The sequence below is a fragment of the Epargyreus clarus genome, unplaced genomic scaffold, assembly GCF_041222505.1.
Source record: "Epargyreus clarus isolate Ecla_fem2 unplaced genomic scaffold, WU_Ecla_fem_2.2 ptg000010l, whole genome shotgun sequence".
Lineage (NCBI taxonomy): Eukaryota > Metazoa > Arthropoda > Insecta > Lepidoptera > Hesperiidae > Epargyreus > Epargyreus clarus.
The window spans coordinates 3933862-3949146 of NW_027332218.1; the positions used below are offsets into that span (position 1 = coordinate 3933862).

The 15285-nt window shown below is 33.9% G+C and overlaps 1 protein-coding gene across 1 annotated transcript in view; it reads right to left on the reverse strand.

Annotated features, from left to right (window-relative positions):
- Positions 1-2760: 2760 nt before the first annotated feature.
- Positions 2761-15285, reverse strand: part of Gcy (receptor type guanylyl cyclase) — a 144529-nt gene continuing 132004 nt past the window's right edge. The window contains exons 18-20 of the mRNA XM_073077129.1: positions 13640-13814; positions 6497-6687; positions 2761-4587 (exon numbers count right to left, since the gene is read on the reverse strand). Of these exons, the coding sequence (XP_072933230.1) occupies positions 3997-4587; positions 6497-6687; positions 13640-13814 (957 nt within the window). The 3' untranslated portion in view covers positions 2761-3996. The remainder of the gene's footprint in view (positions 4588-6496; positions 6688-13639; positions 13815-15285) is intronic.

The following is a 15285-nucleotide window of genomic DNA, read 5'->3' on the forward strand; positions in this document are numbered from 1 at the left end:
ACATATAATTAAAAATCATGAGTGCGAATTTCTTATATTAAATCTAATCTCGAATATAATATCCAAGGAATTTAAATCTTCAAGAACCACATAGGTATGTGATAAAATTCGCTTTTAGCTTATAGTCTCAAAATTCTTTAATTTTGTTAATATCTTGTTTGCCTAGTATGTTATACTTCCGGTTGCGTTCCTTTGGAGATCCCGCGCCGCAGCGCCGAGGACGGCCACCGGGGGGGTTTTAGTGCAGTAAGAATCCCTAACTCTGTCGCTCCCACGGCACCGGGTAGCTTTTAGAGGTTTCCCCCTCGATAACAAAAAAAAGTATGTTATACTTGTAAGTGCCCACCTACATTATTAAACTTGTGTCATGCAATGGAAAAGTAATTAAATGTTCATATTGTATTCTTATTGACTTAATCTCTCACGTAATTTTAAGGGAGATGATGATTCTAAAAAATAAAAGAAGAAATAAAAATCATGTATCTGTCTCACTCATTATATTTGCTAAAACGTTTTTAAAACATGTCTTCGTTTACACCATTCACATAAATTTAAACACAGTTTAATAAAACATTCTAAGATCACAATAAAGTTACACTTTAATATCATAATATTTACAATAAATAAATTCTTAAGTAAGTATTTACAACCAAGTCTCATTACTTATTGTTAATAATAAAAAAATAAATACAATTATTTTATTAAGTACTGTCAATTAAGCCGCGTTTAGGCTTGTATCTGTAATAAAATTAGGCGTTTACTAGCTATAATACGAAAGTAGATTAACTAATAGCTAAAATGACTCTTACTAGACATACTTTAGTAGACAGCTTAATTTGTCAAAAAATATTTTTATATATCGACGGCTTCAAGTGTATTTTGCAAAGTATAAAGTTTCTAACTTTAGAGAAGATTAATTCCTTCTTATAAAACACAAAACTATTAAAAGCGAAAATAATATTTATTATTATTATAATAATGTACATACCTACTGTGTTTGAGAACTAATTCAGTTATTCAACTTTTGCTTGTTGCATCATAATACTAAATAACGTATTTTGTAATACAATAGAAATAGATTTGACTTTCCACCTTAAGCCGACAATATTACAATAAGGATATTATTATTATTAAACACCACATCACGTATAGAAGTAATAAATAAACTTAGTTTTGAAGACCAGATCAGGAAAAATGAATATAATAAATATATAAATGTACCTTCTATGAAAATTAATTTTATCATTAAATATCTATTTGATTGGCAAATAACTGACTACAACACCTCAGGTATTCATATTTTAAATATCCATGATATTTTAAATTATTAAACATATAATCTTTGAAGGACCGTTTTATGACCCGAATTTTAGAAATTGATTTTACAGCCAACTCTGTAAATAAAACCTCGTTTAAAAATACATTAGATACCTATGCATTTTTATAGGAAAATATCAAATAACCGTACATTGAAAAACCGAGTGGTGTTTGGAGTAGATGTTATTATTTTTAAAATTTAAAAATAATAAGTATACTAATTCTTGCAGATTTCCTGATCGGACCTTGAAAACTAGAGAACTGACCATAAAGCGTGAATTAGGAAAATAAGGAATGATTACTCAGTAGTGACTCGAATATATTAATTGAGACACTATCAACTATTACGTAAAACATCTATGATTTAATTAGTTTATTCTCTCTCATACAGACTTGCTTCACCGCGAGCGACTAACTTACAAAATAGTTATAACAGAATCTACCTATCACTTTCTAAGCGTCCGATGTTTTCGGGCAATGCTCAAACTAAACTCTTTATTTATTTGTTATACTACGTTAATTAATTATTACAGTCCTCTCTTATATAAAAATCATCAGATTTCGTTTACTCGTTCGCAGTGAAACACTACAAGTACACTTGATTCGGACGAACTTTTAATTAGTGAAAATCGTATCTGCAAGAGAATTGTGTGTACAATGTACAGGCAGGGCCGGATTTTGGGGAAGACAGCCACGGACCACAAGAGAGGGGCTCCTATAATTATGATAAAAAGTATATCCAAATTCTGACGAGTTGGCAACTTTTACGGTTTATTTTTTCGTTCAGATTTTTTCGCATTTTTACCGACAACACTTTCACTTTTCTAATTAATATATTCATTATTAAAATATTCGTTTTGGTGGCAAACATTTTTGAAAGACCCGATTGAAAAAATAATCCTTTTATTCGGAAAATTATTAGGGCCCTCTGCTCCGTTGCCCCAGGGAAACGGCACGTGCAAATTCGGCCCTGTCTACAAGGGTTAATAAATAACCGGGAAATGTTCGGGAATGAAGAGTCCTTTTCGTTCAAAAGATTTATTAATGTCAGAATTGTGTAAGCAAAAATAATTAAATGTTTGAATCAAGTGCACTTGTATTAATGAATGTTAAAAATATTTCTATATTTCTCTCGTCACAATCATAGTTTTAAGTACAATGTAACTAGTAAATAGCTAAAATTATAGAATTAGAACATTTCACTAATATAAATTACAAGTATATTACAATAGGTTAAGTTAACTTTCGCATATAATTTGGGTATACCCCGAATAGCCGACGTATTCTGGGACCTAGAGGGTAGAGGGTAGGTCCGAAGTAAATAGCCCCATAAAAAATGACACTGTCGAATAATGGCGTACATTTCTCGGATAAGTTCGAAGCAAATAGTTCGATAAGTCACGCAGCTATCTATCTCAAATAAATCCGAAGCAAATAGCCCCGTCGAGATATCGGGTAGGTCCGAAGCAAACTTGTGGACCTAAATCAAGTCCAAAGCTGTCTACACATTTTGTGTCTTTACTTTTACTTTCTATATGTTGCAGTAAGCTGATATAAAAATAATCAGGCTATACCAAAATTATATACGCCAGCACTATTTGTCACTTGAATTATTCTGAATTAAATTACTCGTACATATAGGTTCGCTAGATAGTCGTTTCACCCAAAAACTAGCCAATGCTACTCATGGACCTTATATACACATGACATTTAAAAGTTAAACTAATCGTTAACTATTTTACTAACGAAGATGAAAAAATTTTAATTCACAATGTTATGTTTTAAAACTAAAAAACGTTGAAAAATAATAAATACTAAAGTCACAAATGACTATTAACTTGTATTTTGACTTCTAAAATATACAGACCACAAAATGTTCACATGACTAGTAGATACTAGCCAGATTTTTAGGAAAATGGGACATTCCTTAGTCTAAGAATTTGTTCATCAAAATATGCATCTTTGCATTTTTACACGCTTTCGTGCGAATAGAATTAACTGCGCGACAAGCATTAACTTTTTATTTTTCTAAACTTACATAAATTTTTCTTAATTTACGATTTCTAGACATGCAGACACAAGAAGAAATATTGAGCAACATGGGCATGAAACACGCAAGAATATGAGCTTAATTTTGAAGTATGACGTCTACAATTTCAGGAAACATTGTGTAAAACAAGTTTATTATTGATACGAGTATCAATAAAATTTATTTCATTTGGAAAATTTTACATGTTTTGGCAAATAAAAAGGTTTCAGAAAAAAAGTTGCCCAATAATGTTGCTCAATATTTACAGTTTAAATAATCGAATTATGTTTATACAATCGAATCGCTCGGCTTCTCGGCTTTCGACAGAAGTGGTACGCTGCTAATCTTTCAAGCACTCATTACCTCTCTTAGTACCATTATCAAACGAGCTGGCTGTCGGCAGCCTGCGGATCCAATTGTTATTACCTACCTTGTTTTTGTGATTCCCTATTGAATTCACTTGACAATCCTTCAATTTTACTTTTGACTGACTTTAATAAGCATTGTGTAAAACAAGTATATTATTGATATCAATAATTAATTTCGTATGGAAAATCTTACATTTTTTAAAATGCTTAAAATTTCGGCTAACAAAAATGTTTCGGAGAAAATGTTGCTCAATATTTACAGTTTAAATAATCGAATCAGGTCTAAACAATCGAATCGCTCGGCTTCTCGGCTTTAGACAGAAGTGGTACGCTGCTATAATCTTTCAAACACTCATTACCCCTTTTCGTTCCGTTGTCAAAGGAACTGGCTGTCGGCAGCCTCGGGATCCAATTGTTATTACCCACCTTATTCTTGTGATTCCCTATTGAATTCACTTGACAGTCCTTCAGTTTTACCTTCGGCTGAGTTTGCACTGAATTGTGGTTTAAGGAATTGACGTTTAGAGAAATTGAGTTGGATACGCTTAGTTTGTCCAGCTCTTCATCAGTTACTCCGTTTGTGAAGGGTTCTGTTGGGTCGGAGTGCTGTCTTTGCATTTTGACGACTTGTAGCAACGGTTGTGCTTCTTTGTCTAACTTACTTATGTCTATATACTTCTGGGATGATCCAGAACCTCGTCTGCTAGATGACCTGGAGCCATGGTCTAAGCGCTGCCGGAATGGGGTCAAGTGGGATAGGGACCCACTCTCAGCGGACTGTGCTTGCAGTTTGACTAACGGTGGCTTTTCTTTTGGAGCATTCGGGTCCACGACTTCGCCTAATAACCAATATGTGACTAGAATTCCTTTGCCCTGTAAAGAAAAAAACATTTAGCAATCAAGTTAGGAAACAAGTTTTCACCTGCCGTGAACGGGCAAAATGTGGAATGAATATCCTCCTGAAGTTTAACGCTAGGACATGGGGCTCTTCAAGAGGGGTGTAAAAAGAGTTCTCCTCCGAAGCCGACGATTCATTGGCGACTCCTCTAATGTTGCAAATGTCCATAGGCGACGGTGACTGCTGGTGAAAACACCAGGTAGCCCGTCTGCCTTATCGTTGGCAATAATAAAAAAAACCCATTACCGCCCATGGTAATTTGTTATCAACCCCAGGTAAGATTAGTTCTATCTGAGATCGGCCACAGATGCGTTGCTATCCCTGAGGACTCGGTTGGAACGCCTCGAATAAGTATGTCTCCCTTACCACACCTTTCAAACCAGAACACAGCAGTGCTTTACACTGCTGTTGTTAGGTAGAAATATAGGTGGTAGCGATGCTTCCGGAGTTTAATCATAAATGTTACTATCAGTTTAAAAATACAAATATTGCAAATATCATTGTCCTCTCAATTCAAATTTTAAACTACTGCTATATAACGGAATTTACGCTATTTAATGGAAAACAATTTTACATGGAATAGTTTTACACTTATTTAATTGTCAGACTTTTTTTCGCTATACTAGTTTTCTGTAACTGAATCAATTCGATTATTAGCACGTAATTTTAATTCTCAAAGTGTTATATATTCGACAGGCGAATTAAACAGGAAAGCGAATGAAAACAATATTTAAATCATAATTTAATTAACGAGCAAACGAAAATTTACAAATCGGATTACCGTAATAATATTTATGGACCATTGAGCTTAAGCGAGATTTAATTTATTATTCGTAATCAATTTTATTAAACTTTCACCTAATTTAATATTTGTATTTAATTTGTATTTCCTTAAATATTCATGACTGAATTTATAAACGGGTTATTAGTTAATTTGATGTTAATATTTAAGACCGTTAATGGTCATATGTAATTAACTCCGAGTAAAATTAGAGTTCTAACTAAAGCTTTGCGGTTGACCACATATGTTTAATTATAGTATCTCTAAGTTGAGCCGTGTATGTGTTTCAGGCAGAAACATTTGTGACAATAATACTTTAATAGTTCAAATATACAGTTCTATAACCTTCATTTTTAGATGCAGATAATATTTTAACACAAAAGACATAAAAAGCAACTGAAATAAATATGTATTTTGCCTATAAAGTGGATATTGTCAATATTTTCATAAACATTTTTTAGACATATTTCTATCAATTCGAAATAACTCATGGGATTCTTCCCACACACTCCCCCATTGGCACATTTTTTGTGTTATAAGGGAGAATTTTCCGAGGCATTCCAGCTTAGTCCTCAGGGGTAGCGCCACATGTGTGGCAAAACTCTAGGAATTTTGTATTTTTTTTTATAATATAAGAGTAGCAGACGAGTATGCAGTCCACCTGATGTTAAGTGGCTACTGCCGCCCATGGACATCTGTGATCAACCCCAGATAGAATTAGCTATTCCTACCTAAGGTCGGCCACAGATGCGCTACTACCCCTGAGGATTAAGCTGGAAGGCCTCGGAAATGTCTGTCTCCCTTACCAGATCCTTCAAAACGGAACACAGCAGCGCCTAACACTGCCGATATAAAGCAGAAATAGGTGTGGCGGTGGTGCCGCCGGAGTCGAACCACAAAGGGTTCTACCACGTTCAAATAATAATTAATAATTAATTTAATCTTGTCTAGGCTTACAGATGTCCATAGGTAGCCGTATGATGAGTGGCATCATCAGGTGTTTTCACGCTCGTCTGCTACTCTCATATTATTAAAAAAAACTCCATAAAGTCTAAAAAAACTTAAAAAAATGAAAAAAAAATAAGTCACCAAACAAAACTTACCTTCATAGCAACCTCTCCCCTACATTCCAAGTGGAAGGTCCCGAATGTGTCCAACAGTGCCTTGGTGGTAGGAGACACGTGTATCTTCAAGGCCTCTCCATTGGACTCCATACGGGACGCCGTGTTCACGGTGTCCCCGAAGAGGCAGTACCGGGGCATCTTGAGGCCTACCACCCCGGCTACGCATGGACCTGGTGACAACAATTATGATTAATAAAGAGGGATAGAACATAATTTAAAGTCCTCAAAGGTAGCGGCGCATCTGTGGCCGATCTCAGGTAGGAATATCTAATCGCATCTGGGATTAATTACAAATGTCCAAGGGCGGCAGTAGCCACTTACGATTGCTCATCTGCTACTCCTACTCGTATATTATAAAAAAAATGGAGTTGACCGCTACCGACAGTAAGTGTATTTATTTATTTATTTATTTCTTAGGGATAACAACAGCGTACGCCAATTACAGTTATCCACAGATTAACATACATGTAGTAAAATAGACTAATATTAAATTATTTTACCTACATACAATTGTTTTCATGTGGGTAGACAAAAAAGTAACTTCAAGACATAACTACGACGTTATATGAAAATAAATAAATCTATCAAATACAAATAATAATTATTAAATATGTTTTACATAAATAGCAATAATAAGGTATATATATTAATATAAATAAAAATATACGTATATACATATATGAAATAATTCGAAAATTATTTACATCGAAACATATTATTATCATTATATTATATTATAAATGACATCATGAATTTAATATTATTTTTACTACCTCATTTTTGAAAACATCCTTAGTAACTAAGAATGGGTCAACTATACTAAATTTTTTATTGTAAGTATTGAGCAAACGCGCTAAAACACTATTACTTCCATACCTTGTCGTGTGAAAAGGAACATGAAACATAACATTACTAGTGTGACGGGTGCGATATTTAGGGACGTTAAACCTAATACAAGCTAACAAATCGGGACAATCTATGAACCCTCGTAGAATATCATAAAGAAATCCCATATCCAAAAGAACTCTTCTTTCTTCAAGCTTAAGGAGATTATAGTGTTTACAATTATCATCATAAGATGAGCTTGACCGTTTAATTTTATGATTTAAATGAGAGATAAACCTCCTTTGAATTCTCTCAATGTTATGCACATGGATGGCATAGGCTGGTGACCATATCTGTGAAGCATATTCCAATATGGATCTGACGTAAGCAAAATAATCAATTTTTAGGCTTAATGTATCATTAAAAGGAAGGCAAGTTCTCACTATAAATCCCAGATTACGAAATGATTTACTACAACTGGAATTAATATGATCGCGCATGGTCATTCTGGAATCCAGTAAAATTCCAAGGTCACGAACAATGTTCACTCTCTCGATTACAACGCCATTGAAAGTATATGGGAAAATTATAGGACAAAATTTACGCGTAAATGAAATAATTTGACACTTACTGATACTTACAGTGATATTATTGTTTATGTAATACTCATATAACGAGTTAAGATCCTTTTGTATTAGCTCACAATCATTAGTTGAACGTACTCGCATATAGATTTTTTTATCGTCAGCATATAGTAAGTGTCGAGCATTACTTATATGGTTATTAATATCATAAATGTAGGCATTGTAAAATAGAGGGCCGAGGTGAGATCCTTGTGGAACGCCTGACAAGACTGTAACAAAGTCTGATCTGTAGCCACCAAGAACGACAGCTTGAGAGCGGTTAGTTAGATAAGATTTAACCCATCTTAATAAATCACCATGAATACCAAGTGATTGCAGCTTGTATATTAGAATGTTATGGTCTACCCGATCAAACGCCTTCTCAAAATCGGTGTATATTACGTCGACTTGACCACCACCCACCATATTATTAAGAACATACTCAGAAAAACATGCAAGATTAGATACGGTTGAACGTTTCTTTAAAAACCCGTGTTGTGTATCAGGGATTCCACTTGAAATTATAGGATATAGGTGATGAAAAATAAGTTTTTCAAAAACTTTAGCGAGGCAATTCAAGATTGAAATTGGACGGTAATTATTTATTTGTGATTTGGAACCCTTTTTATGAATAGGTATTAAATGTGCCTTCTTCCACAGCAACGGAAAAACACATTGTTTTAAGGACAATTTGAAGAGTAACATAACAGGATAGCTAAGGCTTTTGGCACAGGATGACAGGAAAATAGGAGGTACACCATCACATCCAGCCCCTTTTGATGTATCAAGACTTTTTAATGACTTTAATATAAATTCCTCAGATACTAATATTTTTGAAATACCATCGTTACCCTGATGATCCATAAGAATACTGTGTGAATTATTTGATTTTGGAGATGTAAAGACACTCTTGAAAAAGTTATTAAAGGCTGAGCAAATATCTTGGGAATTGGTGTAATTAATATTATTATGTGTGAGGCAACTTGGATAATTGGATCCACCCTTTTTTGATTTGACATATTTCCAGAAATATTTAGAACAATGTTTAATATTTTTTTCAGTGTTACGAGTGAAGTTTTCGAAGCATTGTTTTTTAACTCGATGATGTCTTTCGCGGAGTAATTTAAACTCATCGTAGTCGCGAGGGTTTTTAAGTTTTTTCCATTTCTGATGAAGCTTAAATTTTTCTCTTGTAATTTTAATTAAAGCTCTGCTGTACCAAAAAGGGTAATTATTATTATTATAAGACACTAGTGGAACAAATAAAGCAAAACATTCATTTAATTTATCGTAGAAATTTTCGACAGCCTGATCCACTGTGTCCGTATGTAAAATCAATTGGTCCCAATCCACTTTATTCAAATAATTATTAATATGTTCATAGTTGCATTTGTAAAAATTATATTTAATATGAGAATTTTCTTTAAAAGGTTTGATAAACAGGTCATGTAATTCAATTGAGAACGGAGGATGTAATGAGTCTAACTTAGAGAGTGGATCTGATTTTGTAATTACTAAGTGTAAATTCGAAAAACATAGGTCAAGAATATTATTGCATCGATTTAAAATTAAATTAAACTGTTTCATACCCCAGAAACTCATATCCTCTGCAAATGCACAAGCAGTTTCTTGTGTAATAGTTCTACCAATATGTGATAAGGACCATTCCGATGTGGTCCACTGTAAACAGGGAAGGTTGAAGTCACCAACTACTAGGTAACTGTCAGTGGGTGAAGATTGATAAAACTTTTCAAAAGTGTTCCTAAACTCATTAATGTACTCCGATAACATAAGTTCATCTGGCGGTATGTATACTAAAATTATATTTAAGTTATTACACGTTCCAAGTTTACGTGACGACAAAGTCACACATAAAGATTCAAAATATTTACAACTCCACTCAGATCGTTTCCAAGCGCCTAGCTCACGACGCGCACAAACCATCACCCCGCCACCTGCATTCTTTTTTGTGGCTGCGAAGTCGCGGTCACAACGGAATATGTCAAACCTCCCGTCACACAATTCACTATCTAAAATATCGCTTTGCAACCACGTCTCAGTCAGTAATATTAAATTATAGTCACATGACAAAATGTTGTTGTATAGGTTTAAACATTTACTGCGTAGGCCCCGAACATTTTGATAAAAAATGTGTAACTTTTTGTTATTCATAATTATTAAGGAATAAATATAAACTTATAAAGTTTTTTCTTTAATTTCCCATGTATAGGGTCATTAATAGCATAAAACAAAAACAAACATTTAGGAAGGATTTCAAATATGAGATCACACTTATATTTAAGTGATATAATATTGTATTTTGTATTAGATGTATAATATACTACGTGTTTAAAATTTGACTCAGATAAATAATAACAAATTGTATGTATTTTTACATTCAATACAATACAAGTTTTGGTTGAAAACGGTGCTAGGTAATTAAAATAAAATAAACAAAAATATAAAACATACACTATATTATTATAATATATATATATTTGAAAATATGAAGATATAATAAATAAGGTCATATTATTATTACTATAAATATATTGAAAAACATGATATATTATAAAATAAATAATAAAAATATAACATAGCAAAATTATACGTTTTACAAACTGATTGAAGGCAACAAAATATAGATTTAGAACTAGTCACATAATTTTCTCGAGATCTTTACTGTCTTTTATGTATATAGCAGGACTTTTATCATTTCTACGTACAAAAATCTTGCCATCCCGTATCCAGATAAACTGATACTGAGCGGCTCTCACTTTCTCTTTAGTATTTTTATACAGTAATTTATTATCTGGAGTCAGGTGTTCATTTATGTAGATCTTCCTCTCATCTCCGGGGAAACCAATGTCACATAACCTTATGCCTTTCTTAGCCCGAACTGCAGACAGAATTGAGTCTCGTAATAAACGTGATTGTAACTTCACTACAATTGCTTTCGGACGGTGTGTGACCGTATTATATGGACGAATCCTTGTAATATGTATGATGTCAGCTGGTGATGATTTTACCTCTAATGAATTTGTTATGTTATGGAAATGAGTGGATAAATCTTCTTTTAATTTTTCGGGGATACCACAAATCTCAAGATTATTAAGCCGGGATTGTTGTTCTGTACTCTGTATTTTCGCTTCAAGTACTTGTACTCGGGTGACTAATTCTGTGCATTGAGAACTACTGACTTCAAGTTTCTGTAGGCTATATTCAAGTTCTTCCTGCCTTCGCGAGTGAGTGATAAATGTCGTATTAATTTCACTTAGACGTAGGTTTGTATCAGATAGTGATTTCTTTATAACGGTGTTTTCCTCCGTAAGTGCGTTTAACTTTGAATTTATCTCCAATAGGTTAGAATTAAGTTTAGACAGTTGATCTGACAACGCAGTAGTAACTGCAGCCGTAACACTGGTTATGATTTTGTCGTTAAATATGACCATTTGCTGTTCAATCTTCTCTTCTAATGTAAAAAGCAAACTATGATATAGTTCGTCCTCGGGTTGCTTTCTTTTACGTGAATTGAAGTTTATATCCTTATCTGAAGACATGGTACTTATATCAGGGGATGATCCGAATTTACTGGGCGGTGTACGTTGCAAAGCCATTTGTGCAGTTCGTGTTTTCTTGTCAGAATGTCGTAAACGCCTTAGAGAATGTGTCACTTACACCTTTGTTCAAGTTCGTCACAATTTGTAACTTTGTTGGTAAAATGTTATGTTTAGGTTAACACGTAAAACTGTTATTTTACTCAATTTTAACATGCACAAAACGTTTTTCGTATTGTTTAACACTACTTTCACAACTTTACAGTCCGAAATGCGTATAATTTACCACTAAAATTGAATTAATTAGCGAGAGTAAATACTGCTGCGTCTACCCGCCACAAACTTTGTCACGTGGATTGCATGCTCATTTCCTATCTCAGAGTAATAACAAGTAATCAAATTCGAGTATATACAGACATTTAACGTGCCAGACACGGGTCGTGACAGACACAATGGTATTCTTTGTATTGTAACGTATTTATGTGATCTGTAAACATAGATATGCTACGTCAGTAGGATAATATATCTATGTCTGTAACATGCCTGCATAGAAGCCGTCAGATGTCTACCGTGAATTGTCAGTAAAAAAAATAAAAAAGCGAACAAAGAGCGAGTTATACATGTACTATGATAGACTAAAAAGAAGAAGAATCTTACACCATAATTATGTACTGACGTATTTATATCTACCGTAACAAGTATTATATATGGAAAAATATATCTGACACATTCAATTTCTGTAGATACAAACGGGGTTTAAAGATAAACTGTAATAAAACCTACCAAAACGCCAGGTAGAACGAACTTAGTAAAATATGCTATGAGTCCTAAAATAGGCAACCTTTTAGAGCGTGGATGGCTAAACTTTTTCCACTGTACGGTACAGCACAAGGCGAGTCAATGTTTACTCTCATGTTTTATTCAAACTACTGCGAATATTCAAAACAGTCAATCACTATCACTACGTAGTGCTTACGGTTGAATAAGTTGATTGAAGAGCCCTTTGTGGTTCAACTCCAGCGGCATCTACTGCCTAATAACAGCAGTTTTAAGCGCCACTGTGTTCTGGTTTGAAGAAAGACTTAGCCGAGACGCATATACAGGATGAATTTTTCAAATAGGCCATCAGGGCCAAATCTAAACTGTAAGGATTAGCAAAAAATGCAGAAAGGAGTTACGAGGATTAGATTAGTTAGCATCATTCGTTTTTTAAAATATATTTTCCCCTAACCGGAAATCGAATGAGTTCATTTTGAAAAAATCATCCTCTATATTATTCCACTATCTGATATTGTTGCTTATAAGGATCAAATTAGGGTAAAAACGTTTCTATATATTTTTGTCATGTCTCGAAAAGTAGTCGTTCGGTTTTGGAATATTTACACTACTACGCGAATATTTTATGTATTTTTCTCCCGAAGTTCCCACGGGAATATCAGGCTGAGCCTTAGCGAAGCGTGGTCGGGTTGAACTATTGTATACCCAGCTTATTTGAGGTTCAGTTAAATTTATACAAATACAAGCTTTATTGCCGTATCCTTTGCCTGAGGGTATAAATACCAGCTTTCACCTGCTTTTGATTCTCAGAGGCGGCTTTTTTAAATCCTTTCTCAATGCTCACCCTCTAGAACCATACTAACGCTCTACTTCTTTTACTTTTACTTTGCTTACCGCTTTTGGTACCTTGCATCAATAAGGAACCCTCTTATTGATTAAGTGAGTTCCTGGCGCGATCATTTACGGAAAATTTGGTTAAATTAGATCACTATTTAGTAACGCGTTTTAAATGTATATAATAGTAATTATTGTAAAGTCCGGCATATCCTCTCCACAACCCCTGCGGCAGAGAGGAATCCATGTAGGGTTTACCCACTAAAAACAGTAATTGTATATTCCGGCATATCCTCTCCACTACCCCCGCAGCAGAGAGGAAAGTTCCATATAGGTTTACCCACGAAAAAAACAATAACCAAATGCGATTTGAGGGTATTCAAGACCCATGTGACGTCCCCTCTTGGGACCGCACCCGGTGAAATCTTAAAATGTTTGATTAAAGCTAGCAAGCAGAGCACTTATCAGGTGCATGCTCGTCTTCTACTCCTATTATAATAACTTACCAGAATGCAGTCCAATCCTCAGCTTCAGCTGGTCATGCGGCCGATGTCTGATGCGGAACCGTCTGACCGCATTGAGCAGCGCCAATGCCATGCGAGCTACCTCACATGCATGTCTCGTACCGTTACGTTCAGGTAGACCGGACACCACCATGTATGCATCGCCTATTGTTTCCACCTGTGTAAATAGATAATAATCTTATATATAAAATTCTCGTGGCACAATGTTAGTTACCGTACTCCTCCGAAACGGCTTTACCGATTTTCACCAAATTGTATATGCATATTCAGTAGGTCTGAGAATCGGCTACTATCTATTTTTCATACCCCTAAGTGATTTATTGTACCCAGATGTACAACATACAATAAAAAATATATAGAATTTGATGTTATTGTGCTAAGCTAAACAAATGCTAAGGTAGATTCTGACGCAGGTAGAGATGAAGGAAATTGTAGTGAAGAAATAGCTATTGCTAAATATAATATTCATAAAGCTGCTCTTGATTTTAATGAAAATGCGCTTGAATCTAATAAAAATATAGTACAGGATCCCTAGTATAGTTTTCATCATTTATTAATAACAAGCTGAATTTTCGTGAGTAGCTTCGTTTCGACAAGACGCCCAACATTTTTCCTTACAGCAATGTTGGTAAATGGTAGCTTGATGGGGCAGCAAGGATAAAATATGTTGACCGGACGAATTCTAAAAATTTATTACTAACCAAATTTTTCTTTGTTAATTATCAAGATAATTATTTAAATAACGTGAAAAAATTTTTGTCCTACAAAATATAAGGTTTTTATTAAGGCGTCCCCCCTCTCCAACATGTATCATAAACAAGGTCATGAAAAATAATTACTAACCAGCTGATTTTTTTTTTATTGGCTGTCTACCATTTACATAGTCTACCATGCACATTGTCCTACAAATTACATGGTATGTCATCTCGGACCTACGCTGAAAAGATGTTAATTCCGCAGGATTATTTTTTTTATTAGTAACTGTAGGACAAAGGTATCACGTGATAGGATAATATAATTTTTATCTAAATAAAACAATGTCCTACAAAAAAAAGGGTAACTTTTATTAATCCTACAAGATTTGTAATTTAACTATAATATAATATAAATAAACTATAAAACTGGCGGACTGGAATTACTTACTGGAACTGGAATTACTGGACTGAAAAACCTTATATTTTGTAGGACAAAAATTTTTTCACGTTATTTAAATAATTATCTTGAGAATTAACAAAGAAAAATTTGGTTAGTAATAAATTTTTAGAATTCGTCCGGTCAACATATTTTATCCTTGCTGCCCCATCAAGCTACCATTTACCAACATTGCTGTAAGGAAAAATGTTGGGCGTCTTGTCGAAACGAAGCTACTCACGAAAAATCAGCTTGTTAGTAATAAATGATGAAAACTATACTAGGGATCCTGTACCAATAGTCTTGATTTTAATTTACTAAAAGATTATATATCTTTAAGTTAATGAAAATAATAATCAGTTGGTAAGGCAAATATAGACACAAAATGTAAAAAAAGTCACTCAACCGAAACTTAACCTTAACAATTTCATTGTATAGCATATAAAATTCTGAAAAGACACTAAACGTAAAGAGTATTACTATGGTGAAAATAATTA